Source organism: Phlebotomus argentipes, unplaced genomic scaffold (genome assembly GCF_947086385.1).
Source record: "Phlebotomus argentipes unplaced genomic scaffold, Phlebotomus argentipes genome assembly contig_10, whole genome shotgun sequence".
In the NCBI taxonomy this organism is placed as follows: Eukaryota; Metazoa; Arthropoda; class Insecta; order Diptera; family Psychodidae; genus Phlebotomus; species Phlebotomus argentipes.
In genome coordinates this window covers 265,230-291,703 of record NW_026776141.1, presented here as the reverse complement: position 1 = coordinate 291,703, position 26,474 = coordinate 265,230, and the positions used below count along the sequence as shown (strand labels likewise).

At 43.7% G+C, this 26,474-nt stretch overlaps 1 protein-coding gene across 3 annotated transcripts in view; it reads left to right on the top strand.

The window, feature by feature from the left end:
- Positions 1-26,474, top strand: part of LOC132255902 (zinc finger protein 395) — a 64,852-nt gene that overhangs the window by 23,412 nt on the left and 14,966 nt on the right. For all 3 annotated transcript variants that reach the window (XM_059752110.1, XM_059752185.1, XM_059752260.1), the window contains exons 3-4: positions 6,348-6,472; positions 6,700-6,905. In XM_059752110.1, coding sequence (XP_059608093.1) covers positions 6,348-6,472; positions 6,700-6,905 — 331 coding nt within the window. The remainder of the gene's footprint in view (positions 1-6,347; positions 6,473-6,699; positions 6,906-26,474) is intronic.

Here is a 26,474-nt window from a genome sequence, read left to right as displayed (position 1 = left end):
CATTAATTGCGGAGTGTGGCCAAAATTGGCAAGTTGTGCCGCGGCGTTGGCAGTTCTGGTCGTGCTGTGTGACTGTGTTGGGGACAATACTTTTGAAAAAGTTTCTGCAGAATCAGCTGCGCCTCAAACACAGGCGCTGATCTCGTCTGACGGCGTCTGTGAGTGTGTGTGCAAAAAAATTCGCAAACATTTTTTGGGTATGGTCAGGGATAAATAGCAAGACGGCTTATTCACTGGGCGAACAAACGCGCACACGGGCAGAAAATTGGCACAAGTACACATGCGAAGGCGAATCACTGCTTTTTTTCGCATTAAGTGACGCGTCAGAGATTAAAAAGCCAAATAAACATCACCAAAAGCCAGACGTTGCATGGGTGGGAGAAAAAATGACTAGAAAACTATACAAATTGCAGGTAAATAGACGATGCCGCTCCGTCGAGACGTATTAATATGTGCTCAACTGGACGGATTTCTCCTCGCTCCTCTTCTGCCAGCGAAAGGATTTTATGGTGCCGATGTCTTGACTCTGTTCGCCACACTGTGCACTCGTCGTCGGTTTGTCACTAAATTGGAATGTTTAAGGGTGTTTTGTGGGTAATCACCGTTGAAATGCAGTGTGTCTGCTCTCCGTCAGGCAGAAATGGCCAACAAACAGCGTGATGGGGTTGAACGCTGGGCGAAATGTTGCACACAATTGACGAAAGAAAGGTCGCTTGAAGGTGATTGTGCAGCACACAAAGGAGAGCGAATGTGCTCCTAATATTTTCATCCCTCGTCTATGCACCAGACACGCCGCCATGAGAAAATGAGGGCAAATGGATTGTGGGTGAGAGAACAACCCTCAAGAGTTGTGCAGCATCCAAACGTCCCAGACATACCCAGACGTTTATGGGCGTTCTTTTTCCATTGCCACGAAGAGAGTGAGAGACAGAAACTTTAGTGGAATTATGAGATTTTTCCACTACAAATGTCGCGCTCAGACAGTCAATTTTTCAATTAGCATTTCACCCCTTTATTTTGGCGTGTATTCTCCAAAAATCACTGAATCGTGCCCGGGAATTTGCGATGGAATACAATAACAAATGCGCCGTGTATTTTTGGACATCTCCGAAACTAAGAGTGATGATGGAAGTAAACAAAGACTTTTTACTCAAATTGTGCTTCATGAATTCCTTATTAAATCACTCGATGGAAAAATAATACTCCTCGCAAGGCAGATAAGCTCTTGCCCTTATTTAAAAATGCCTCCCAAGTAATATAATACCGTGAAATGGAGTCTAAATTAATGATACAACCTGAAAATTTGACTGGAGGTGGTTTTTTTCGCCAGCGCTCGAGGGGAAAATATTAATTCCAGGATACAAAGTACGTTAATACTCGAGCTGAGCAAGAGAGCCCAACTGGTTGAACCAGTCACAGTGAGGAGATAAATTAATATTTAGGCATGAGATTACCTTGAGCCCTCAAATCACATCCAATTACACACCTGACATTCTTTTTTTCATATATATTTCTAAGACTTCCTCAATACAGTGCGGGAAAAATGTGAAAATAGTGGTGGAGAGGAGCGAAGGAAAATGCTAAATTGAATTTTAACTGCGAGGAAGGTTAAGACAAAGTGAACTTCTCGTGTGCGGAGATTAGCTGATTGGAAAGCAAGGGCAAAGCGGCTGTGTTGTCTTGGGTGGTGGGAAGAAATTGCCAGAAATTATCGTGAAAATGAGGAGAGAAGCTTCGCAAATTGGACCTCTGGTTGGCAAATCACTTGCGACAGAGATTAATGGGTAATTGATTGTAGAAATCAGAGGAGATTCCGGATCGATCCAATCACTCTTAATTATGCGCTTCGTGAACAATCATTTTTGCAGTCAACAGGAATGATTTAGTTCGAAAAAGTTGAGTGAATTCTGCGGTGTGTTTCAATTGTAATTCGAGACTTTGGGATTTTCCTGTTATACTCGTTCAATTCCCAAAATGGCAGCAATTTTGATTTTATTTTTAGAACACACAAATTGCTCGTGTACAGCAAAGTGAGTCAGATGGTGAAATGATAAAAAGTGTCCGGAAGCGTAAAGATTCCCGTCTGCAAGACGAGTGAATTCGTGAATCAGAAACAGATTTAACAGTGTCTCGCTAACTCCATCGCGCAGTTTAATAAATGCTAAAGAGAATGACGAATTTATGTAAAAAATTCCACACACACGTCAAGTCATATCAAAGTGAGGCATTTGGGTCATGTAGGAGAGTGAGACATAAAACAGGATCTCAGTATTTTTGGCCCATGGTTGTGTGTCCCTGAAATTGGAAGAGAAAAAGAAGGCACTTTTATATGATATTCAATGTCTTGTATTTGCGCACAAGCAAAGAGAGGAATTTTATGCAAAAATCTTGGCCGGCACAAAAATGAAGTAATTTTAGGCATTCCAACGCTATTTTCGCGCCTTCCATGCATTTTAACGTTGGAGCGTAGAAAACATGGTTGAATAAATTAAGGAATTTATGTCATGACACCGTTGAGATATCAACACAATTTAGTTTCATAATTTGGCCTAAATTTTTCATCGAATGAGGCGCGAAAAAGAAGCAGAGAAAAGCTCGCAACAGCACAGCACACACACCCGTCAAAAATGCCCACTTTACAGCCACTTTGAGAGGGAAATTTAGTTGGCAAAATGCATGATGTTTAACTCCAGACACTCGAATTGACTGTGCAAGAACTTCCGTGTGTACATTAATCTTGATGTGTGTGTCAGGATTTTATGCAAATTGCCGTCATACTTTTCACCTCTTCATCGATTCACCACGATATTTGTCTTATCGCGCGGCTCATATTTTTGCCCAAATTTACGACTGCTTAAGCTGCCGAAAAAGGAAAAGTCACAAATTTCGCAATGACGTGCGAAGATGTGACTAGAGTATTAAGTTTCTATAAGTTCTTTTTTATCTGCAATCCCGGAAGTCGTGTGCAGTTTTTTTTCTCTCCTCTTTTTCTCTCACAATCAGAAGGTCAGTTGATACTTGGAAGATTTACTGATCTCTCTGTTGACAGATGTCAAACGCTTTCGCGCTCTCACGTTTCGGTGTTAAGCACAGCTTGATTTGCCAATGATTTCATCTCAAATTAATCATTCACCTTCACATGTTGTGCCAGACATGCTCATCTTCTCTCATTAACTCCGCCACCGCCATGTAATTTCCAGTGACGAAATCCCCCCAAGAGCCTTCTCCATATGTGCTGCAATTTGTAGTTATGTTGACGTCTCGAACAGCATAGAAAAAAGAGCTTCATTGCGCTCCTTGGACAAACACTCTTTCAAAGCGTGCACATTGTTCACAAACAATCAAATACAAATGAGCAGAGAGAGAGACGCGCTCAACAAGTTGCAGAAAAGAGGCAGCGCGCGAAAAATTTTATGTAGAAATCCTCCCAAGAGCTATTTAACGCCGGCTCATGGAAGTTTTATGAAATTTCGATGTTGTAAGTCGTGCACAAGAGGCTGAATCTGGACGGGAGCATGGCAAGAGGGAGCGAAAGAGAGAGAAGCACAATTTAGCCGTTGAATTTTATGAACAGTTACGTAAAGTGAATTGAAATTAAAAAGTTTTCGTTGTGTTACTTTCACTTGTTTATCGTTTTTATGTGCTATTTCGCTAGCGTCTCTCTCGCCGTCAACCATATGGGCTCGAGTATGAGGAGAGATAGCCATTAATCGAGAGTGGAGAGGTGCTTTTTGTCATCCCACAGGGCTTAGCTTAGTTGAGGCTTGTGTGATTGCGCGAGGCTCAAGTTAATGGGCTGTGTGTGAGCTTTTTGAGAGCGCGCGTGAGTGAAAGGAACAAGGCTTTTTGGCTTTCGGATGGTGAACCAGGAAGCTTTCCACAATGTGTGTCTGTGTGTGATTGTCGTTTGCCATTGGGTGGACAATAGTCATTAAAGGCGACAAAACAAACTCGTCAATGACGTATTAATTCGATCTAATCAACACTGAAATGGCCGAGCAAAAACAGGCTCAAATGGAAACCTCAAGTTGTCAACATTGAAAATATCAAATAATTAGTTAGCAAGTAGCCTTCACATCAATATGAGACACACCACAACTTGAGATTTCGCTACTATTAACCATAGCGAAATGGCATCCAATTTCGGGTGTGTTTGCTCAAGAGCTTTTCGGGGCTCGATTGTCGCGACACAGAGCCCAACAAAAAAGCCGGCTCGAGGAGAAACAACAACTCAATGTATCATGGAATTGCTAAAAAGGCTGACTTTTTAGCATACTTCTGCACACACACTTCTTTTGGGTGTAATTTAAATATTTTTCGCGCTCCAACCTGAAAAACACTTCCTAAAACTGCCAGCAAACGCGCCTATTTGAGCTTTTCCTAGGCCCATTAATCTGTCCAACACTCCTCGGGCCCAAATGTGTGTTATTTACCACGAGTCGGAGGCTCTTTTCGCACGTTTCTCTGCCATTCGTGGCACGAAAAGCATCCACAAAACAGGCCACAGTGGAAATGATGACGCCGCGATGATAAATAAAATAGTAAATATTATTTCTCATATGGTCTCAGCACACGCCATTCCCAACAAAATACGACGGGAGGCGAAGAGAGAGGGAGAAGGAAGGAATTTCTGCCTCAATTGGACAGTGTTTTGGGAATTTGAGGGCCATCACTGAGGGGTTAATAAATCATGCCTATATTCACAGATTAATATCGCAATTTTCACGAACGCCTAATGATTCAATGGTGAAGACTTTAGAGCCCCTCGAAGTGTTGTTGCTGATGGTGGAATTTCGAGACGTCAAACTATGTTTTATTGGATGAGCAAATATGGGATGTTTTGATGGATTGAAGTGAGAAGAGAGAATGAGGCGAAAATACGACGACACACGATCTCATTGAGAGTTGGACTGAAATTTCAGACAGAAATTCGCGTGCGCATATCTTTTGGCACTCTCGTATGCGCAAAATAGATAAACTGTACATATTATACGAAATGCTCATTGCGACAATGATACTTTGGGCCGCGCGATCACGCAGCTAAATTTACGAGTGAGGTTTTGGAGGCAAGGCCGCCGCGCGTTGGTAAAACAACCAGTAGTTGAGATGTTGATGATGTTTTGTATCCCAGGAAGACAGTGGTGGTGTGCAAAAAATGTGTTTATCGTCGCTATGTGACGTCATTTGGAGACTTTTCGCGATGAATTCAAGGCGAATGGAGTATAAATTGTTTTTCCACTCAACTTCTTGCTCTGGGATTTTTGTTTTGGGCTCTTTCGGCAGGGCAACTACTCAACACGGTTTCCGTGATTGCGACTACTCTCTAATCGCGCGAAAATGCGAGGACAATGGTTCTAGTTAGGAAATTGACTTGGGCATGCATTATTAGAAAATGCACAGTGATATTTCGTGTGCTTCCCTATATGCGGGAAATCAATTCGATATGATCGTTAAGAGACGTGCGGTGTATTTCCCTGCTGGAGCATAATTTCTGCTGCAATAAAATCTCATTTTGTATTTATTGTCTGGTGCAACAATGCAATTTGTTGTCTCTTATGTGCGCTCTCATCTTGAGAGAAAGAGAGAGAAAAAGATGGTGAGGAGATGAATTTGCTGTTGTATTGCCTATCGGCTTTTTTTCTTCTTCTCGATATGCCTTTTCACAATGGAAAGCAAAATACACATGAGAAACGTAACAGAAACCTGCCCATCAGGTGTGCAAAGTAAATCGTGCTTCGAGATTTTCATTTTGACTGCCAACATAGCACAAATATGTACAAATATATAGTGCCTTTTAACACATGTTCCAAGTGAAGTGTTCAATACAGGCAAACGTACAAATAAGCCTGGTAGCAAGAAGGCAATTCCGTGGCTTCGTTAGTTAACGATGAAGAAATAAAATTGAAGTTGCGAGAAAGAGACGTGAAATATTGGTTTGCTGTCAGAGACACGGAGGAGAGTGAGAGAGAGAGATGAAAAAAGCGACGTAACACACTAACCCACTTTTGGTCTTTTAAACACCCAAGAGTCAAAGCAATATATATATTTTCAAAAGTATGCTGGATGGTTTAATACAGTGAAAAAAAACGCAATGAAAGTGTTTCGCTGACTATTACGAAATAGACACTCTGCGAGCAACATTGTGATACAATGGATGGGAAACATGGATTCTGCACTCTATATATGTATGCAGTCAAGTTGTCAAGCGTCTGGCTTCACAAAATTCACACTCTCTTCCTCCGCTTGCTGTTTTTTAATTTCATGTGTCAATAGAGTCCATTTTCTCACCAAATAGACCAAATTGATGCAATGCATCTAATGGAATGTTTGCCTCTTGTTTGTTACAGATCACGCAAACGTCGCACTTCCTACTCACAAGATGACATTTACAACGATGATGATCCCATGGACGAATGCAATGCTGCTCTTGTCCTCATGAGCCTCTCCTGTTCACCACATTCTCCACGTACAGGTGAGTGATGTGTGTTGTGTGGCCTCTAGATCTCTTTTACCTTACATTGTGTTTAGCGTTGAGTTATTAGGAGATCTGAAAAAGTAGGAAAGGTTAGGGCTTTGAGGACTTTCAAAGCTGTGCAACCTTGGAGCAAAAGGCCAAAGTAATTTACCATAGCCAAGGTCTGCAGTCCTGCAAAACCTTCAACACAGTGTACTTGATCTGGCGCTTTCTCTGTTGTGCAGTTGTCTCCCAGTGGCACTCTGTATTTGGCTCCAGTCCCGGGAGCACCAGCGGGGCTTCCTGGTCATCATCCGGCACCTCGTCGCCACCATTGAGCGATGAGGGCGCTCCCAGTAGTACAAACGGACGCATTCGCACTACATCCCTTTCCACATCTGACGAGGGCATCGTCATGGACTACAATGAGGAGATGCCGCGCAAAAAGAGGGTGAGTTTCACACTTTCTTCCACCTCAAAGCCATTGATGTCCCCATGAACTGTTCCATTTCCCCAAGGAGATGTAAAACGCGCGCGCGGCCAGCATTGGATCGAAAAGTTATATGGCAATTTAGAGTGCGCGCGTGGAGTGTCGAAATAGATGCCTTGAAACGCTTTTCTGGGTGCCTGCAAAAGAGCCTTATGTCGAAATCCACCGTCTTTTTTACTTCTTACCATGCCAATATGGTGATCGTGCATTTTGTATAGGAGCGATTTATTAGCAATTTGTGGTGTCCGATACATAAAGTAAAAAAGATACATTAGTTTGCAGCACTAATTAGGTCTCTTATTTATTCATTGCCGAGGAAAAGTTGAAGTGTCTCTCTTTTTTTCTTCTAATTTTATTTAATTGTATCGCGATCATTGAGAAATTCCCTATGCAATTTCTTTGGCTTGTGCAGCGCGCGCGCGCATCCGCCTCGGCAAAATTTTAATTGTTTAGAATAAAAGGCGTCAAGAAAGTGAGGCGATTAATTGAAATCCCAGGGCAGCGTGAATAATTGAAAGAGGTTGCAAGAATAAAGACGTGTCGCATGAAATAATCAAGTATAATTCTAAGAGAGTCATGTGGACAAAGGATGACCCAGTTTCGGGCTGTGGCCTAAGAAAGAGCCCACAATGGGCTTTGAATGGAGTGTCAAAAGTCTTAGATAAATAGCACTTTAATCTTGTCATATGTGAAATGTGATGATCATGAGACGATCACTCGCGATCTTAGTTTGCTTCGCATGTTATGATATATCTTGCCTTGTTATTTTTAATGACGATGGGAAGAGAGACCCTTTTTTCTTCTTTTTGAATGGCGCTTGGATGTTTGAATATTTTTGCCTTTTTGCCATTTGAAATGTTTGTCGTAATAAAATGAAGCTGTCAAATTGCGCAATTTGAGCCACACGATATATCTCTCGCGCATTCTCCCAAAGCCGCATCCAAAGCGGTGCAGCTCGCGCGCGCGGATTCTTGTGTGAGCAACAGAGACGAGGAGATTTTTGTATATGAAAGCATAGTAAAAAGTGATCGTTGATCATATGTGACTGTATGTACCGAGAGAGGTTTTATTTATAAACAGCTGGTGGTTCTATGCTGGCTCTCCTCGCAATCTGTATCGCGACTCGAGCATATATTCATCATTTCTGAATGTACATAACACACCCACAGGCCCACCCGTCCTGCCCCGTCGACACCACCAGCGACTGATCTCGCATCATCGCGAGATCACGTGATCATGTTACAAAATCAGGCTTTTCCTGTGGCAATTCTCTGGTTGGCGCTCACTCATGAATTTTTCACCATTGGCCTCTCGCTCGCACGGCGAGAAAGAGTCGCGCGGAGGCGCTGAAAAAAGGCATCAAAACACTGGGCAAAGTGACATTGTAACAATGTTGTGCAGGAGAGTGAGAGATGCCATGCAAAAGTCGGCCTCTCGCTCGCACTCGCCATCGCTCCAACGATCATGCAATTAAAATTGTAGTGTAATTGCTGAATTGGAAAATGAGTGGCTTGTTCAATCGATCGTGAAGGTTGCCAATAGCTCTCATTGTACCATTTTCTGCACTCCTATTCTCATATTTCGCGGTGGTGCTTGCGAAGAGAGGGAGAGAATGTCGAAAGTCGACGGAGCTTCCGTCGTGCTGAGATTTCTAGGTGGCTAATTTGTTGAATATCAATGATAAAAATTGCTAATAATTCGCTTAAAGGGTGCAAAACAGACGATCGATTTGAATTTTTGAACTTTGCGTCACAGAGAGCTTTTGTACTTGCAAAAACCTATCATATTTCTGCCCTCATTCCACAGCCAATCCTACACTTTGTGACCTTTCTGATACCCCTTCTCCGCCACCCTCCATGTATTACACGCGGAATTAGCAGGCAGAACGCCGCCCAGAGTGCAATTTCTACAACACAGCACAGAAATTTTCCGACATTTCCTCCTGTAATGCATTAGGTGCAAAAAACAAGTTGCATGAAAATTCATACAAGAGCAATTACGGGTGAACAAGGAAAAAAAAAGCTCATGGAAGAAATGTCGGGGACAATGGAGAAAATTCCCGGAAAGTCTGTGTTGAGTTTTTTATTTTTCTCTGTTGCTTTTTCAAAGCCTATAGAGAGAGTGTGTTTGAGTGTATGTGGAGAGATGATTGATATTGTGAGGCTAAATAAACATTAGAATTATTTTAGTAAAAATATTCCATGAGACACGAAACAAATGCGACTTGACTTGGGGGAGAAAACGTGACTGACATTGCATTACACAGTCTCGTAATGGGCACAAACACATTGATATATCGCGCAAGAATTAAAGTGGATTCACGTAATTGTGAGGGGCGATATTTCTTCAGGCACGAACTTTGTGTGCCACGAGAGGGTGGATATTTCTTTTTTTCTCTCTCTCCACTTTAGAGCTTTGGGGCGGGAGCTTTTCGCCAGTGGTCGCGCACACACCTTGCTGGACAAATTGTCTGGTGAAGACCTGCTGACGACTTATTTGCAGGAGCCATTTTTTCATGCTCAAAATACCTTCACATTTGATTGCATTTCGCTGCTGAAAGAGAGATGAATTTTCCGCGTATGGCTGAAAAGCTCTTCTCGACACGAGACCTCGTCGACACGTGATTGCAAAAAAGTGACTTTTTGATACACTCTAGCGAGTGTGTGTTTGCCGCTCGTCTCAATTATTCCCCGTGCACAGACGTGATGAATAGCAGTGTTGTTTGGAAAATATTATTATAATACACTTTTGAGGCACACTATCGTGTGTTTTGAAATGATACACCTCTCAATTGGCGTGCTTTTTTTTGCTGGCTGTCGTGTCTTGCAAACAGTGTGTCTGGGTGGAAAAATGAAACAACACGAGAGAGAGAGATGGGGTTTTTTTGTGTTATTGTGCGCTATTCTCTCGAGAGGAGCAGCAAAATGTAATGGCAATTGTCAAAATGCAGAACCTTGACATGAAGGTTAATTGTTAATGCGTTTCACGATTAGAAAGATCAGCGTATACAACAATTGCAGCAGGGAGCTTTGAGAGCGCGATCACCATCGCGCGTCGAAGGTGAATTTGATTTTCTAACAGACAGAGAGAGTGTGAATAAAGGGAGAAGCAATTATCTAATTATTTCAGTTGCAAACTGACGAGGTATATTTTTTGCTTCGTCGCTTTTTCAAGTTGTGAGCTCTTAGAGCAAAATGAATTATTTATGCAACAAGTGTATACATATGAATTCTAACGAGCGTCAAATACAAATTGAATGCAAAAGGTGGAATTTGTGAGCTTTGCTTATTCCTCTCTCGCTCTCACAGGCTATTTCGACCCACACTTGGCATTTAAAATAGCAGATAATTTACCAAGGTCTCTCCTAAGAGCGTAAATTACATCCAACAGCAATCTCATGATGACGCTTCGGCGACAGTGGCACTTGGCAGAGAGGAAATTAAGTGCAAGAAGGAAATAAAATGGCTGTAAAGTCATGAAGCTCAGATTTAAATGATTTCAAAGCCCCAACATCAGATGAAAATTTGATTGAATGTTGCTGGCAAAATTGTGATTATCATTGTATTAGAGGCGAAATATGCGGATATACAAATGCGCGACAATCTGTCTAGAATAATTAAAATTCCACCATGTTTGGCATGAAACCAATTTTCTCAATGCATTTATTCTTCTGGTTGAAAATTGATTCTCTCTCTCTGGCTGTGATTTGTTAAACCGCATAAGAGATGCATTGGGAGAAGCTCACAATTTTCATTTGATTGACGATCATGGCGTCACATTTAACTACCGCATTTTACGATTATTTTTGTGGCACACCATAAGGCACATAATGTACTCTTATCGCGTTTTTGCCGGCAAAGTACGTGAATGATGGATTGCGCAATAAAAGTGTTCTCGCCGCGCGGCAAATGCAAAAATGTCCGAGTGGAAGTCATCAGGCGATCAGCTGAGCTAAGTGCAAGTGCAAGGTGATCGCATGAAAGTTCTATTGTTGGCACTCGTTTGCAGAGAGAGTGAGAGAGGGAGGGAGAGTGTGAGATGTCTTGAAGAAAAGTCTCGTGGTGGAAAATTTCCCAGCGCTGACAGGCGATGCAGGATTGCCAAGATCATAAAGACTAACACCCAGTATGACAGATATTCTGTGGTGAGAATGCATCTTTCAAGGTTGCAAACACACGCATTTGGGCTAAAATTACTCTACGGCGATTCGTGGGAAGATGTTCGGGGCGAAAAACGGAGATGTCTCGAGAGAGAAAAGTCATCAATTATTGACTTTGTGCACGACATTGAATTTGAATTTGTCCGTTGCCACGTGTTGCACCTGAAGAGAACAGCTGTGTTGTTTCTTTTATTTTCTGCAAATAATATTCCTGCACGCGGCAGTGTTGACAAAACATCAACCAATAAATGCGATCCACTAGCTTCCGTTCGAGACACGACAAGAGTGAGCGAGAGAGAGAGAGAAGAACAACAATCGCATGTAAACATCATTAAGCAGAGATGGAAAAAAGAATCATCCACAAAACATATTTATTTGGAATGATCCGCTGTACAAGCCCCAAAGAGTGTGTTTACAATGAAGTGGCGTCATGTGATCACAATCGATTGATCTTGTGGTCTGTTCTCCAGACAGTCGCAAATCTCCGGAAGTCTGATGAGTGCTGACTCTAAAGCTTTCAACGGCGGGACAAACATGACGTTTCTCCCTGGGATGATGACTTTGAAGTGGAAAATGTTGGATAATTGCTGTGATTTTCCTCACGATCTCATGAAGCACAGCTTCATTGGAACTTTCCAGACAACCTGACGCTCGGCTGGGAGCTTTTTTGCCTTGATCTACGCGTTTTTCTCACTACCCACACGTTAACATTGTATGCTATTGAGACAATAGTGCGGCTGCTTAATTTATAGCGCCTTGCGCTGAAAGCTGATTTATGAATTCCAAAGATCTGCACGAAGGAGACGTCAAAGGAGATGTCTGGATCACATGATTTTTTAATTTAACAATTGAATTATGTGAGATTTTACCATCTGAAATTGAGCCTATGTTAGTGGAAAAAACACTCCGATAAGATCGGAAAATTCTTTGCGTTGGAAAAATGGTAATTTTCACCTTGATTTGCATTTACGTGCTTACAAAGAAGCGAAAAACTTTTTCTATTGTTACCAGGCTAAGGATCTGTGGTAATAGGTTGATTTCAAAGTTCGCCGATCGCATAGATTCAGGTATTTTTTTTTATTATTGTGTTGTATATGAAATTCCAGGCAATAGTTTGCAAGAGAGCGGCGGCAAAAACGAGCATTTATAAATGAGAGAGAATTGAGATATATAAAAATATACTTGTGTAAATATTTGATTAGCGCCTGTGTGGCAATTGGCTTTTGTTGTGAATAAATGGAATATTATCAATTGCCATGGCATGACAAACGCGTCTAGACTGAGCTGAAAAACCATCACTTCATGGGTATGCATTACATATATCTGATGATTGGTCGTGAAAAAACGACCAGCGACAGAGAGAGAAAAAAACGTGTGGACGGAGAAAAGGACATTAATTATCTTACGTGCAATTAGCAACAGACAGACATTGGGTCAATGCCACTCTCAAAAAATCATTTTAATGTATTTGACCTGAGGCGCATTTTTACGCGTCTTTTGTACTTTCGTTCGAAGCGCCCTGAGCTTTTTGTTTACTCACGAGACTCGCCACTGAAGAAAGCGTGAAAAAGTGCGCGCAGAATATTCTACAGAGACAGAGAGAGAGAGAGAGAGAGAGAGAGAGAGAGAGAGAGAGAGAGAGGGAGAGAGAGATGCTTTGACATATATATTTTTGAGACACACTCTCTCTGTGTTCTGATGGTTTTGCCCTCCAGTGGAATATATGTCTTGAGCATCTCATGGGCTTTGGCGTAATTCAATGGAATTAATTGAATTCACTCTCGTGATAATTGAACTCCACAAATGGCATTTTGAACTCTGTAAGCACTCCGTTACGCACTGCAAATTTTTCACTTAATCTCACTCCACACAATCAACATAAATATAGTGTTTGATCCAGAGGAATAACAAAGACCGCGCGTTCACCAGGGGATTACCAATCTGGCGAAGGAGTGTCTGAGTGAGATGGAATCACTAATCGCAGTCAGAGGACAGCGTCAGCCAAAGTAATTGCACTGCATCGATGGAATCCGCCTAATCGACATCTTATCAACGCTTGGTGATTATGTGAAGTTTGTGCGATCTTTTGGATTTGGGAGTGTATAAACCCCTGAAGCGACCGCTTGCCTTTCATGAATAATTGTGAATGGGAACAGTAATGATGGTGGATATTTCTCTATATGGTGAGGACTACTGAAAAAACCAACTGAGGGGACCTACGCCCATTTTTTCTTCTCCGCACAGAACTCAATCGAACATTTTTCTCGATACAGTGTTGCTCCACACAATGATATCTCCGGCTGTACGCTTTGCTCTTTCTGTTCCACTCATGACAATGGACATATTTCAACGATGAGATTGTGATTAATTTGTCTACTCGATAGTGACATAGCGCCGACCCTTTCCACCATCATTCGGGGAAGCTTTATTTTTCACGACGCACAAGCTCTTGTGTATGGGCCAAGTGAAGGTTACGCTCGTCGACACGTGCAAAGGGAGAGAGAGCTTTTTTCTTCCATCTCTCACTTGTAAAGCTCTTGCGCATTGTGCGTTGTATCCAAGCGGAAGAGAACATACGCAATGGGTTTGTTTGGCTTGTGCGTGTGAATTGATTCACCGAAAAATCCATGGAAGTGTATTTGCTTTGCTGAATATTCCCCACAACACAGTCTCAGCGCGAAGGTGAATGGAATCATTATCGCGCTGAGCCAGTGATTTAATTAACCCACAATATTCCTTATCACTGAGGTTCAAGAAGGCATAAATTTGCTGGCGAGTAGAGAATCTTTATGGGTTGAGGCACTCCGAAAAGCCGCGCGTCTGTGGTGTACCTTACGCGGTCAAAGAGAGGCCAATATATATGTGGTTCTTTGTGACACAGCAAAAATAACACACCAAATCGCTGCATACATTTTAATGATATTAAAAATAAACCGGCCGGTATTCTTAATTTCTTTCTCTATACATCGCGGGCTTCATGCTTGTATATTTCTCTGTTTTTTTGTGCCTCTGCTCTTACGGTAGCACAACACACTCTGTGTGTGAAGAAAACGGTCTCGGTGAACCAAGTGTTTGTGAAGGAATTTATGTGTGGCGTTGGAAAAAAAGGCCAGAAGAATAAATTTGCAGTGTATGCTATAAAATTTCTGTCTGTGGTCAGCTGTTGATAAAGCCTGTGGGGTCATCGAATCCAATCGAGAATGGTTCTGGGCGGGAAATATATGTATGTTTTGTTTCTCTGCCCGAAAAATTCTCCATGACTCCTCGGCGTTGCTGGGCACTCTCTTGTGTTGATGTGCGGAGGTCGTTTCTGGAAGATCCACATAACGAGAAATATAGGAGAAAAATCTAATAAAGAGACTCTCCGTAGGATTGTGATCACGTTAGGGTTCAAGCACCTCAATTTCATTGGAATCAGCAAGAAAAGAGCGAGTGAGATGGGGGAATAATCGACGAGCCTACAAAACAACAAAGTGACTCCCATCTTCATAGCGATCGCGATCTTCATCTCCGTATCTTCAACTGTTGCTCACCACACAACATTTCTACTTATCTATTCATTCAACTTGCCTCTGTCGGCAATTTTCATGGATACGCGCTCTCCTCGCTATCAAGAGAGAGAAAGACACAATATTTATCAGAAAAAGTTGAACTTTTCGTGTTTTCTCCACCGCGAGACCGTTATTCTCTGATTTTCTTTAAATTTCACTAAATTCTCGTTACCCACAAAAGGCCTTCTCAATGCTATTCCGCACACTACTGATGAAATATTTCATCAAAAGCCGAAATTTCTTTGTTCACAATGCGACAACCATAACTCTTCTCGGTGGAGTCAATTTAACAAAAGACAAGTCATTCGACTCCATAAATTTCTCTCCCTCAGGAAACTTCTTAATACCTTTGACAGATTTTCCGAAACGACAAATTTGGGCGAAGAAAGTTAGTAATTAGAAGAGAAGTTATTAATAAATTTGCTTATTAATCGCCAAGAGTGACTTAGGATGCCTCATCATAAATCCGAAATGTTGTTAATTTGCCTAATTGATTAGGCAGCAAAGCATGTTTGAATGCCTCGAAGCGTGCGACTATTTGAGCTGCATCGGAATCGTTATCAGTTTGTCACTCGCACGAAAAGTGACTTTGATAAGTTTTCAAGGTAATTCACATTTCTCGTGATATTTACAGGCGAGGTTCTCATGCAAGAACATGTCAACTTTAACTATGTCGTTCACATTTCCACTCACCTTCTCTCTCCGCGTGCATGAATTTAGTGCATTGTCTGTCAGGTGTTTTTGAACTCTCAGAGTTGATATTTTATTTTATTTCTCTCTTTTTTCCTGCAACCGTCTTTTATGGACGAATGCTGAAAATCCTCGAAGCAGTATTCATATTTTTCCCCACTTTTTCCACCATCTCTCTCTCTCTCTCTCTCTCGTGCAGTTCCCCAATTCAAAATGGTATATTTATTAATATTTCTCTCTGGCAGTATTATTTCATGAATATTCTGAATAAATACCCACCATCTCTCGGTGTGCAAAGTTCAGACTCCAACTCTCGCGCCCTGTGTTGTGCAGCGCGAGCACGAAGGGGAGTCGTCGTCCTGAGACGAAACACTTCACATGGCCCCATTCTCGTTTCATTGAACCTCCCAAAGGCGATTGGGAGTCTCTTTCGGGCGCAGACGAGAGAGCCGCCCCCGCACGCGGGGCCGCCATCCCCCGGAGACGCCACACACTTCGCATCACTGTCGCCGCGAAATGCGCCGAAATCCGACTGAAGTCAGCAGTGCATTCGGCAAAAAATCCGCTTGTGTGCATCTGACCAAGGGGGAGATAATATGACTAAAGTCGTCAACACTTGGCAAGAGTGTCAGGAAACTGAAAATTAACTGAAATCTAACTGACAACTTCATACCTGAGGTTTTTCAGAGACAACTTTATGCTTTTGCATCTGGCCGAGGGGCTGAAAGCTATGTGAAGAAGTACTTCTCAGATGTCTATGTTAAATGAAATACTTGAAAATTCAGAGCAGATCCCCGCTTTTGGGGGAAATTTTCCTAGCGAAAAGCACTTTACAAAGCCACGCAATCGACCTTCAAAAACTCAACCACCCCTCGAAATTCCCTGACATTTTTCAAGTGCGGATGAAAAAGTCGGCTTACCAGGAAAATTCTGTGGAAAACTCTCGGCGAAACAATGAAGGCAATTTTAAGGGAGCGTGGCTGAGTCTGTGAAAAGAGCGCGAAGAACAAAGGAGGCGAAAGCCCTCCTCCAAGATGATTAGGGAAATGGGAGTCTCTCGCAAGTTTTATCAAGTCACTGGGATTTGTATGCTCTTGAAAATGGGGAATTTTTTCATCGCGGCGAGGCTCGTGTGGTGCTTATCAGAGGAAAACAAGAGGTCCATGAACTGAGAGAGCCAAAAGCCTCAATCCACATACACACAGGAGGACTTGAGTGTGTGTTCGAGAGTCCTCTAAAAGTTGCACGCCGCGGAATCAGAAGTGCCGCAATGTCGTCGTGTGCATATATTTGCGAGGCGACTAAAATGGCATTATGAGACAAAATATTTGAGGAAAAGCGTCTGATTTCGGGCGACAGAAATAGAGCTGAAAAGAGTTTGCACAGTGCAAAAACCTTGGGGACAACACACGGTGGCAAAAAGACCGCGAAGATCTCGGTGCGGTTGGGGAGAAAAAAAGCCGGCCAGTGCATCGGCTTTATCGCGCGTTCATTTTGCCCGCGAGAGCAATAAAAGCTTAGAAAGCGGAGAGATAAGGGGAACATACACCAGCCACTGATAATTTCCAACGCCATTAAAGCCAACACAATGGCTGTGATCGATTGATACGCGAGCTAATGCCAAGTTCAAGGACGGTTAAGCGTTGCGGCTGCCATGAGTCCTCCGACCAGAACCGCAGAGGCGCAGATTCGCATCTGCTCGCGCACCTTCAGCCCGAAATCGTACATCAATTTCACGAGTCATAAAGTGCATGAGACTCCGTGACGTCACTCGGGTCATAAACAAATGCTCGCGCGCACATCTCAATATGCAAATGCCCGTGATCGAGAGCGAGACGGCGAAAAAAGGCGGATAAGGAGAAGAGACACAAAGTTCAACACACCCGTTTGAGGCATCGCCCTCCGTGGATGATTTCGGTTTTGCTTCTCCTATTTTGTTTTCATTCCCCCCATCTTTGTTTTGGTTATGTTCTTCTCCTTTTGCCGCGTGTGTGTGTGTGTGTGAGTTTATTAGGGACAGTTCTTGCCTCAATATCGGCCTCTATCTGGCCTCATATCAATGCCTCTTATATCGTCGCTACAGGAATTACTAATTCGTAAGCTTTCCGCTGTAGCTTTGAGTGAGACGCGCGCGATCAATGCTTGCTTTTTCTTGAGTTTCATGGAAATTTATTCATTTCCAAGAACGCTGCAATTTGGTGACTCAAACTTCTCTCAATGCGACGGTTGAACAAGAGACCCAGAGATTAGGATTATTCGGGAAGGGTTCGGATGCTCGTTAAAATCTATTGAAAGATCAAATTCCTTTGTGGATGAGTTGCAATTCCTGCGCGTTTCGATGCGCCATACACGATTTTAAGGAATTTAAACCAAACGACGATATACTTAAGGATACTCAAAACTTTAACTATCTCTTGGGTCTCTTCTTCACCTTCTTTGTTCTGTCCCTGGAAGTGAGATCATCGGGCAAGAAGATGGATCACACGAGTGCAAAATATGAGAAAAATGACTGTGATGCTGCCAGACTCCCTAAAAAATGTGTTTTTGTGTTGGGAACGATAAAAAGTGTCAGATTTGGGAAGAGTGAGAGAGAGATGCGCGCGCTGAAAAGTGCCCAACCTCCGGATTCACCTTTTTAATTCGGGGAGAGAGGGAAAGAGAAAAAAGCATTGCCCTCACGGTTGTGAGTCAAGGGATCGAAATAAATGAATTCAGCCGGCAATATTGCAGCTGAAATGGCTCTGGGAGATTGGAGAAAGAGAGAGGTAGAAGAAGAAGAAATATACACAGTGGAGAAAAAAAGTGTCTTGTAATCTCTGAATCGCTTTGGTGGTTGGAGAAGTCGTGAAGGCACGCTGCTGAAGCTCTCTTTATCATGGGGCATTTATAGGAGGCACACACAGAGAGCAATCACGGTCATCGAGGACATTAAATTTTATGTCATTTATTAATTTCACCTGGGTGAACATTGGCGACACGAAAACCAACAAAACTTTTCTTTAACTGTCCATTGTCTGGCAATATGCAGAGGTCTTGTTTTACTGATTTTCTGGCATCGCGCGCGTTCAATAAGGAAATTCAAGCTTGCTCTTTTGGGCCAAAGGATGCTATAAATTATGGAAATTATAGTACAGAGCGAGAGAGAGAGAGAGGAGTGAATGGGTTTCTTTTCTCAATATCACGGCAAATTGATGTTTACTGGCTGGCTGCCTTCTTTCTGGGGTGGCCTGATGGCCGGGCCGCAATTACCAGCGCCCGATCAATGCGACGCGCCTGGTAATACCACACTGGCGACCTCAGGTCCATTGCAGAAACATCAATTATTCAGTTGCATGCAATATGCAGGTCCTATGCAAAGTTCGCCAGGGCGCGCACGAAAGGGAGGCCGCGCGCACTCTTGAGATTGTGCACCTCAATCCTCCTCAACCTCCGCGAAAACCGTTTTGTGTGTCTCCTCAATGGGTCGCGGGCGCGCGTTGGGCAAACAGAGGCAACAGCGCGCGATTGTCAATTGTCTTTTGCCTAGGCTGGGGAGCTTTGGGTGAAAATACAATTCTCCTCTCTTGGGAATAAATAAATTATAGTGGTTTTCAGTTTCGCGCTCACCGGCCGGTTTCTTGGTAATCGATTTTTTTCCTCCATTCCACCATTCTTTGGCGCTTTGGGTGTGTGTGTTGTGGCAATCACACACACACACACACACACACACACTCCAACACATCGCTACACTCCGGAGAGCCACGCGAAGAGAACACGGCAAGAGGCTGAAAAGTATCTTATGATGGGGAATAAAACGACGGAGATAATAACGGTGTTTATGGATATTTTTCAATTTATATTTTTTCATAAACTGACATAAAACACCTTCCTTCGGAGGGGATTTCTCGTTGAGTTTCTTGGCTTGCTTTCTGAGCCACTTTTGGGCGTTTGGAAGTCACTCTGGATTTGGAGGGGCACTCAATTGTCACTGTAATGTGCCCATATCGCCTAACATTGCCAACATTGTGCATAGTTATTTTGTGTGCTTGTCCAGTGAGTGAATCAGCAGGAAATCGACCAACACAGGCGCGAATTGTGCTGCACAAGATTTGAGTGTTGGGTGTTTGAGATTCAGCATGAGAGCGAACGAAAAGGCGCGATATGCCGGTGATATGGCGCACGAGCGAGATGCAGAGAAAACAAAGCGTCATCGAGCTGTTGATCCTATGCTTCGCATACACACTCACGCGGAAAGCCGAGGGTGTCTCACAGTGAGTCAGAGAGAGGAGTGCTGGGATTTCAGAGGAGGGACAGGGGAGGAGGCCTCAAGATTCCACCTCAGCATCTGCCATCAATGCACACAGGTCTCTTTGTGGCTGGTGGATGGAACAGCTGACAATTGGAAGGTACACACAGGCGAGATTGAAGCCCAGGGTAAACCTGAACGCACAGAGGGAGAGTGAGGTGGATGATGAAGGGGAACGACACAGTATTGCGTCTCTCGAGATGGCTTCACCATGCCAACAAACTCTGTGCCAAGGGGGCCCCAAAAAAGGAAGAAAGACGCCTCACCCATACACTGGCGGGCGCGCGGAGTGCAACCAAACAAACCCTCTCTCCTCTGGCCGGGAGAAGATTATTGACCTTTTTCCCGTGGAGGCACACATAACGAAAATAGTGAATTTTATTCTTCGACGCGCGAGGCAAAAAACAAGACCTATCCGGAGATGGAATCCCTTCTTATATTGTTGATTCAGCAACTGAGGGAACAATTGAGATTGAAATATTTCTCACATTGGGTTCTGATGGTGGCGTCATACGGCCAAGTCAGGGCCAATTGATTGCGTCGATTGGATCTCAATTAATTGGATATTCTAACCAGCTCATCGCCTGATCAACTAAGGTTTCTCACATTCTCAAGCTCATTTGAGGCCTTCGATGGCCTTATTTGGCGGCGGCACTTGTGATTCAAAACAAAATCAAAATGCTCTCGCAAAAATAGACTGAACAACAATTAACCCGATGTGTTTGGTGAGTGAGTGAGAGAGATGAAAGAGAGCAATAAAGTAATGGTGCATCAATAGTTCCATGCGAGTCCACAAACACTCTGCAACGATATTCCATGTAAAAGAAAGTTTCTAAACTGCGCGCGCGATGCCGCGATGTTGGTGTATATAGAGTGGAAATGTGTGTAAATAAGGTCCATGAACTTTTCGAAATATCCAACTCCTATAGGGCTTATTGTCGACATTATAAAATTGTATAGTATGGATTCTCGCATATGTCGATGTCTTTGAAATGCATAGTGTGCTCGAGAAAAGGAGTAGCAGAGGGGGTATGTTTACCATTTTATTGTAGCTGCAATTACATGTCTTCAATACCTGAAGTATATTTCCATCCCATTGGGCCACGAACTTACCCTTAAGGCATTGCGATGTTAGTTTTTATTTCCACTGCACGGCATTTTGAATTAATGCGTAGATTTTCTATCATTTTCTCTATAGGGTTCAACTTCCTTTGTTCGCCCCAAACGAATTATGTTGTGAACCGGAGAGAGAGAGAGAGGGAGGGAGAAAGAGGAAATCATATGGCTTGCGTACCCCTCATGATTCCATCAGGACTCCGGCTTAAATGTTTCTTTTATTTTCCCTCTCATCTTCCTCGGGTGCGTTTTGCTTTCTTTGGGGTTTGTCTGTCAGTCGATGGTGCCAGAAAAACCCTTCAGTTCAACTTGTGTCCGACGCACACATCGCACAATTGATATGCAAAGACATCCAGACTTGTTGACTTGGAGCGACGATATTTTCTCTCGGGAAAAGATAAACAGCGCGCACTCCCAGATTAGTCACTCGACTAATTCAAATTTTCTCCCAGTTTCACACGTCACACTTGATGACGTCACAGTTGAAATGCTCGCGCGGAGGCTCTCAAGGGTGTCACCCACGCGTTCTGTTGGGAAGACACACAAACAGCCAGTGAATCAGAGCCGGACTAAAAATATCCGGTGCAGAAAACGTGCACAAAGACCAAAATAAGACACATTCAGCAATTATTTTGATGCGCGAACGAAGAGGAGGAAATTCCTAGTGATTCTGCTTGAGATTCTGCCTTGTGGTGGTAGAGGAGGAGAAAAAATAGTGGATTTCTCGTTACTCAATGGCGTCACACTTTAATTGACCGGTTGGCAAAGTTGATCAGCGCATAGATTTATTCGGAACTTTGTCTGAGCTTTTCAAGCTTCCATGGAATTCTTGATGCTTTCCATTGACTTGCAAGGATAGCGTTGGGAGTGCGAATTTGTTCTTTTCCTCGCATCCTAAACTGCAAAAATCCCTCCGTCACAACTCTGTGACCACCTGAGTCAGTTGTGCGCGATTTGTCGGGGGCATGTTGGGGCCGAATGGTGGGACAGTGTCAGAGCCAGATTAGACACATCGAAAACGTGTTCTGAAAGCCGCACGATTGCCATTCTTTGTCTCCGGGTTGCATCACGGGTTGGCCTGTGTGTGGACACATAATCAAGGAGACACACTGAAACATGGTAAACAACTTGGCGCGCTCTGCACTTGTTGCTAACTCAAATCATATTAGGTGGTTTTTCGCTTCTTTGTTGCACGGCCATTTAAAACTTTAGCAATAAATCCGCGTGAAAATGGAACTTAATGCCTCTTCTCCACTATATTGACCTTCTCTCTCCCCATTCAACTTAACCTTCTCCAAGGGTGATTTTCTCACGACACTCTCACGCGGAGGGTGTTTGTGACAATTTCAAAATTTATGGCATTCTCCTCAAGTGGCACAAATGGAAATTGGTAGATATCGTGACCGGTGTAAGTGTGGTAAAGGAGTGAAGAAAAAAAAGAGCGCAGCGATCGTAAAAAGTGAACCGTCAATTTGTCTCTTCGGCAGCTATTTTGTGACATACAAAATACACACAGAAGAGCATTCAAATGATCGTTAACCTTGATATTCAGCGTTGATAGGAGGAGAAGAGCGCGCAGAGAATGAGATTGTTCTCGTGTGTGTCAAGGAAATTGTTTGCCAGTAAATCCGATGGAGCACATCTTGGGCGCGTGGGGGTGTTTATTGAGTGATAAGTGAAAATAAGGCGAGCTTCGCACTGTCAATTCTCTGGGGAAATTAGATTAAATGGTCTTCGTGGGTGGGCGCGATTGATGAATCGATGAGCTTCCGTATGTTGCATTGTCACTGTAGATGATTTGAATGGGAAATGAAGGATTCTCGGGTTGCGGAAAGTTGAAAAGCTGCATGGCAACGCCTTCGAGATCTTCGATATGGCGACTTATTGATTGGATGTAATGAGTTTTCGCCCCCGTTCAGGATAATTTAATGATTGTGAGGTCATAGCGTCCTACGCTAGGCCCAGCGCGCCATCACGCAAAGGTCATGGAGGTCAAATTTGACGCGTGACGCGCTCTGTGCGTTGGTCGCAATTTTGCAAAATACACGAGACACTCTGTGCCGGTCGATCGGGGTGGAAGCCTTTTGGGCGCCAACGAGGGTGACTTCGGCGTGTCCACCCACTGAGTGCAGAGAGAATGACATGGGACGAGATGGAAAACCCCTGCGATTCTGCATCGAGGGTGGTTTTTTCTATTATTAAACCACACCAACACACGAACGCCTGCAAACGCGAAGGAGTGGGTGGTGAACAGCGCGAGAGAGAGAGAAAACCCTTAGAGCAGACGACGACGACGTCACAGCGCGTAGGTGGACTGTGGATGCGTGTGGGAAGCGCGTCTGCCGAGGGTTTTCCACTTGTGACGCAATATTGGGGTCTGTGGAGCGCACAATTGGGAGTCGCCGCGAGTGAGAATTTACCTGATGGCACGAAATCGCACTTCCAGTTGAGCGAACTTTCGAAAAGAGACCCACCACGGTGGCCAATTAGCGTGGTCTAATATTATATATTTTCCGTGCGGATCATGAGCGCAAGTGAAAGGGATTTTGCTGGGCGAGAGAAAGATATATGAATTCTCAAACACTTTCCCGTCCAAGTTAGACGCAATTTCATAATTCATTCTAGTGAACTCGAATTTCTTTCGCTTTTGCGTCTCACATTCTCTTCCTGTTCGAGGAGAGGAAGGGTGGGGGAAGGGGAGAGTGGATTAAGCTCGTGGGAAACTTCACGGAAAGCTCATGTAAAATTCAGGGTAAAGTTTTGCCTTGAGAGTCAATTGCGGCACTTGAAAGTTCTAGGGAAATTTCGGGAAAATCCTAATGCAATTGCAGTCTAATTAGTTTCACACGCTGTGAAAAGTTAAATGTTGTCAGTTGAAGTGAATTTTTCATGTTGTTTTGCCGTGTATTATAGCAAATATTCTACTAATGATTGCCTTGATAAAAGGCTCTCCTTCCTCCTTCTTAATTTATTATATATTTTCTGAATTCCCCTCTCTTTTCAATTCCAAGAATAAACGCTTCCAACAGGTGATTACGTTCAGCATGAATTAATTACTTCGGCATTTTCACACTTTTTGCTGTGAAATATCCACTCTACCTAGAACACACTCTGGGCGAGAGAACAAAGAAGACGTCATACTTCGAATTCCCTATTCTCGAGAGCGCGCGGCCCCCTTGCCGAATCTTTTCTCCCCTACAAATAAATCTAGCGAGGGACTCATTGAGGGAAAGTGCAAAGTGGGTAGGTTCATTGTTGAGGCCTGTTATTTTCACTGGTAAATTCAGCCGTGTGTGCGTGTGTGTGTGAGAAATTCAATGCAATAATGTACATGACAAGAAACAGCGAGGGGCATGGCAAATAATTAAAGAAGCCGGGAGTTCAATGAACGAATAATGTAATCCATTCGATTCTGTACACACATAAACACTCAAAAATACTCCACAAGGGAATTTGCTAGGGAGAAATGAAATCGAATGGGAACTGATGGAGTGAAATTTGATGATTTTTCGGCATAGAGCCGGATTGGAGTGTGTTATTTGAGATGAGAGCCCTACCAGGGGTAGAGCTTTAAACCTAAGCAGATGTAGAGCTTCACTGTGGAATTATGAGGCAAAATGATCTGAATATCATGATTTTCAACATTTGCCGAACTTATGATATGGTGGAGCTCCCCATTTCTGTAGGTGGATAAAAAATGGCGCGCATTTGAAGGAGTCTAGCTCAGTGTATCTCACTGTGAACCATGGTATAGCCCGCAGAGTTTGTTTGACTTTCTCTCGATTGGAAAAGAGGCTCTCCCTTTGTCATTCCCTCTCAGTTTCATGTTGAGTTTATGCTCAATATGTAACACACTCTCTGTTTGCGCTCTTGGAGCAGTTGTGCGCGGATGTAAACAAAAACAAAGCCACGCTGTTGCTGGATAGCCGTGTGCATCGACCGGCTTCGTGGTACGGCGCAACTCCGGGCATGGTGCTCCTCTCTCTTTCTCTCGTGACCCAGTATGCCGGGGGAGAGCCTGGGTTGGCCATCCCACACCCCTCCCCATCTCAAGGGTGCAACCATCAACATTTTTCTTCCCTCTCTCTCTGTGTGAGTTTCACGCGACATGCGCATCGCGGCCATCGCTAACCTTACGACGTAGTAGCGATTCTCCTTTTTCTCACCATCGCGGCACTTTTCACCATGGGAAACCCAATGGAATTCGAGACACTGGCCGAAAAAAATAATGCGACGATCGATTCCAAGGGAATTCTCATGGGCAGTGAGTTGAGACCTGGGGAAGTCCATTTCCACTGCTCACTGTGACGCGGTGGGAAAACACCCCAAGTCAGGGACGCAAGGATAAACAAACAAATGGATGACTCTCGACGGAGCCTTCTTGAAAGCAGGAGCCCTTGAGGAATTCTCTGAGACTGACCTCGAAGACACTTGACGACGTTCTTTCTTTCTGAGAAAAGATGCAGTTTTTCCATGAAAACTTTTATTTACATAATCTAATCATATTAAAAGTAATTGATATGCACTGCATATCTTTTTCAGTTTGTGTTACAAAGTTTCTTTTGATGAAATTTTGCGCCAGATGACTGACCTAATTTGAAACTTTATCTTTTAGCGCCAAGACAGTTTTCTTCTCTCTCGAAACCATTTCCTCTGGAAGTACAAATTAGAACACCCTCAGAACATCACTTCTCCCTCGATCAAACATTCATTTTGGCCTTTTCGTGTGCTGCCCATGGGCAGTCAACCCCCAGTTCGGTCACCTTGTCCTAGATTGTGTCCCGCGAGATGTGTCGACTGTCCGGAAGAGCTTCGCAACCGCCTCATCGTCACCTTGATGGTGGCTTTTTGTGACAAAATGAAAATGACGTCACAATTTATTTTGATTTTATTGCCAAAAATGTGTCATGAGCAAGGCATCGATTCCGATGTCGCCCGACGGCGACATGCTCTCCTTTCGGTTTCACTCGGTGTGACGTCAATAAATCCCATCCGAATGCTTCGCAACAAAGGAGAGCCCGCGCTTTTCCGATGCGCAATTGCTTCTGCTGTATGGGTGAGCATCCCCCGGCTTCGCGATGTGCGTGCGTGTGCGCGTGTGTGTGTGGCTGTTTGACCCCGACATGGAAATCGCGAAGCCTTCGGAGCTTTCGGTGTGCGAATGTGTTGAGGCCAAACAAAGCGCGCTTGTCCTTCGGCGTCAGTGTGTTGGTGAGAAAAGTAGGTCAAATGTGCAGGGTGGCCTCTAATGTTGGAAAGCCCAAGAGTGGGGTTGCCAAGGCGAAAAGCCGGCAATTTGTGTGTGTTTTTTGTCCCTCCACCAAGGAGAAAGCCACCCTCACCATCATTCTTCATTAGCGTGCTCAGAGGGTGTGCGATAACGGGGAGAATTGCCTCGCACCTGGATTTCTGACCGCGTTTCACGATCATGAGAATATCTTCCCTCTGTTTTATTCCTGGCTAACCTTCTGGCGGTGGCCATTTCTAACCCTATAATTTATTTTCCACCACTTTACTGAGCGTGACGCGGAAAGTTGAGCTTTCAGTGTGTGACTGTTGGCTCTGTGATGGGAATTAATCTCAATTTGAGGCCATGTTTGGAGATAATAGAGAGGCGGAAACAATGAAGCGTTATCGCGAGCGCGGGAAATATGAGTTGGGTATTTGTGAGGGCCGGGAAAAAGAGTCGAATGGGGGAGCAAAGAGATGAAGTAACATAAATCTTGTGA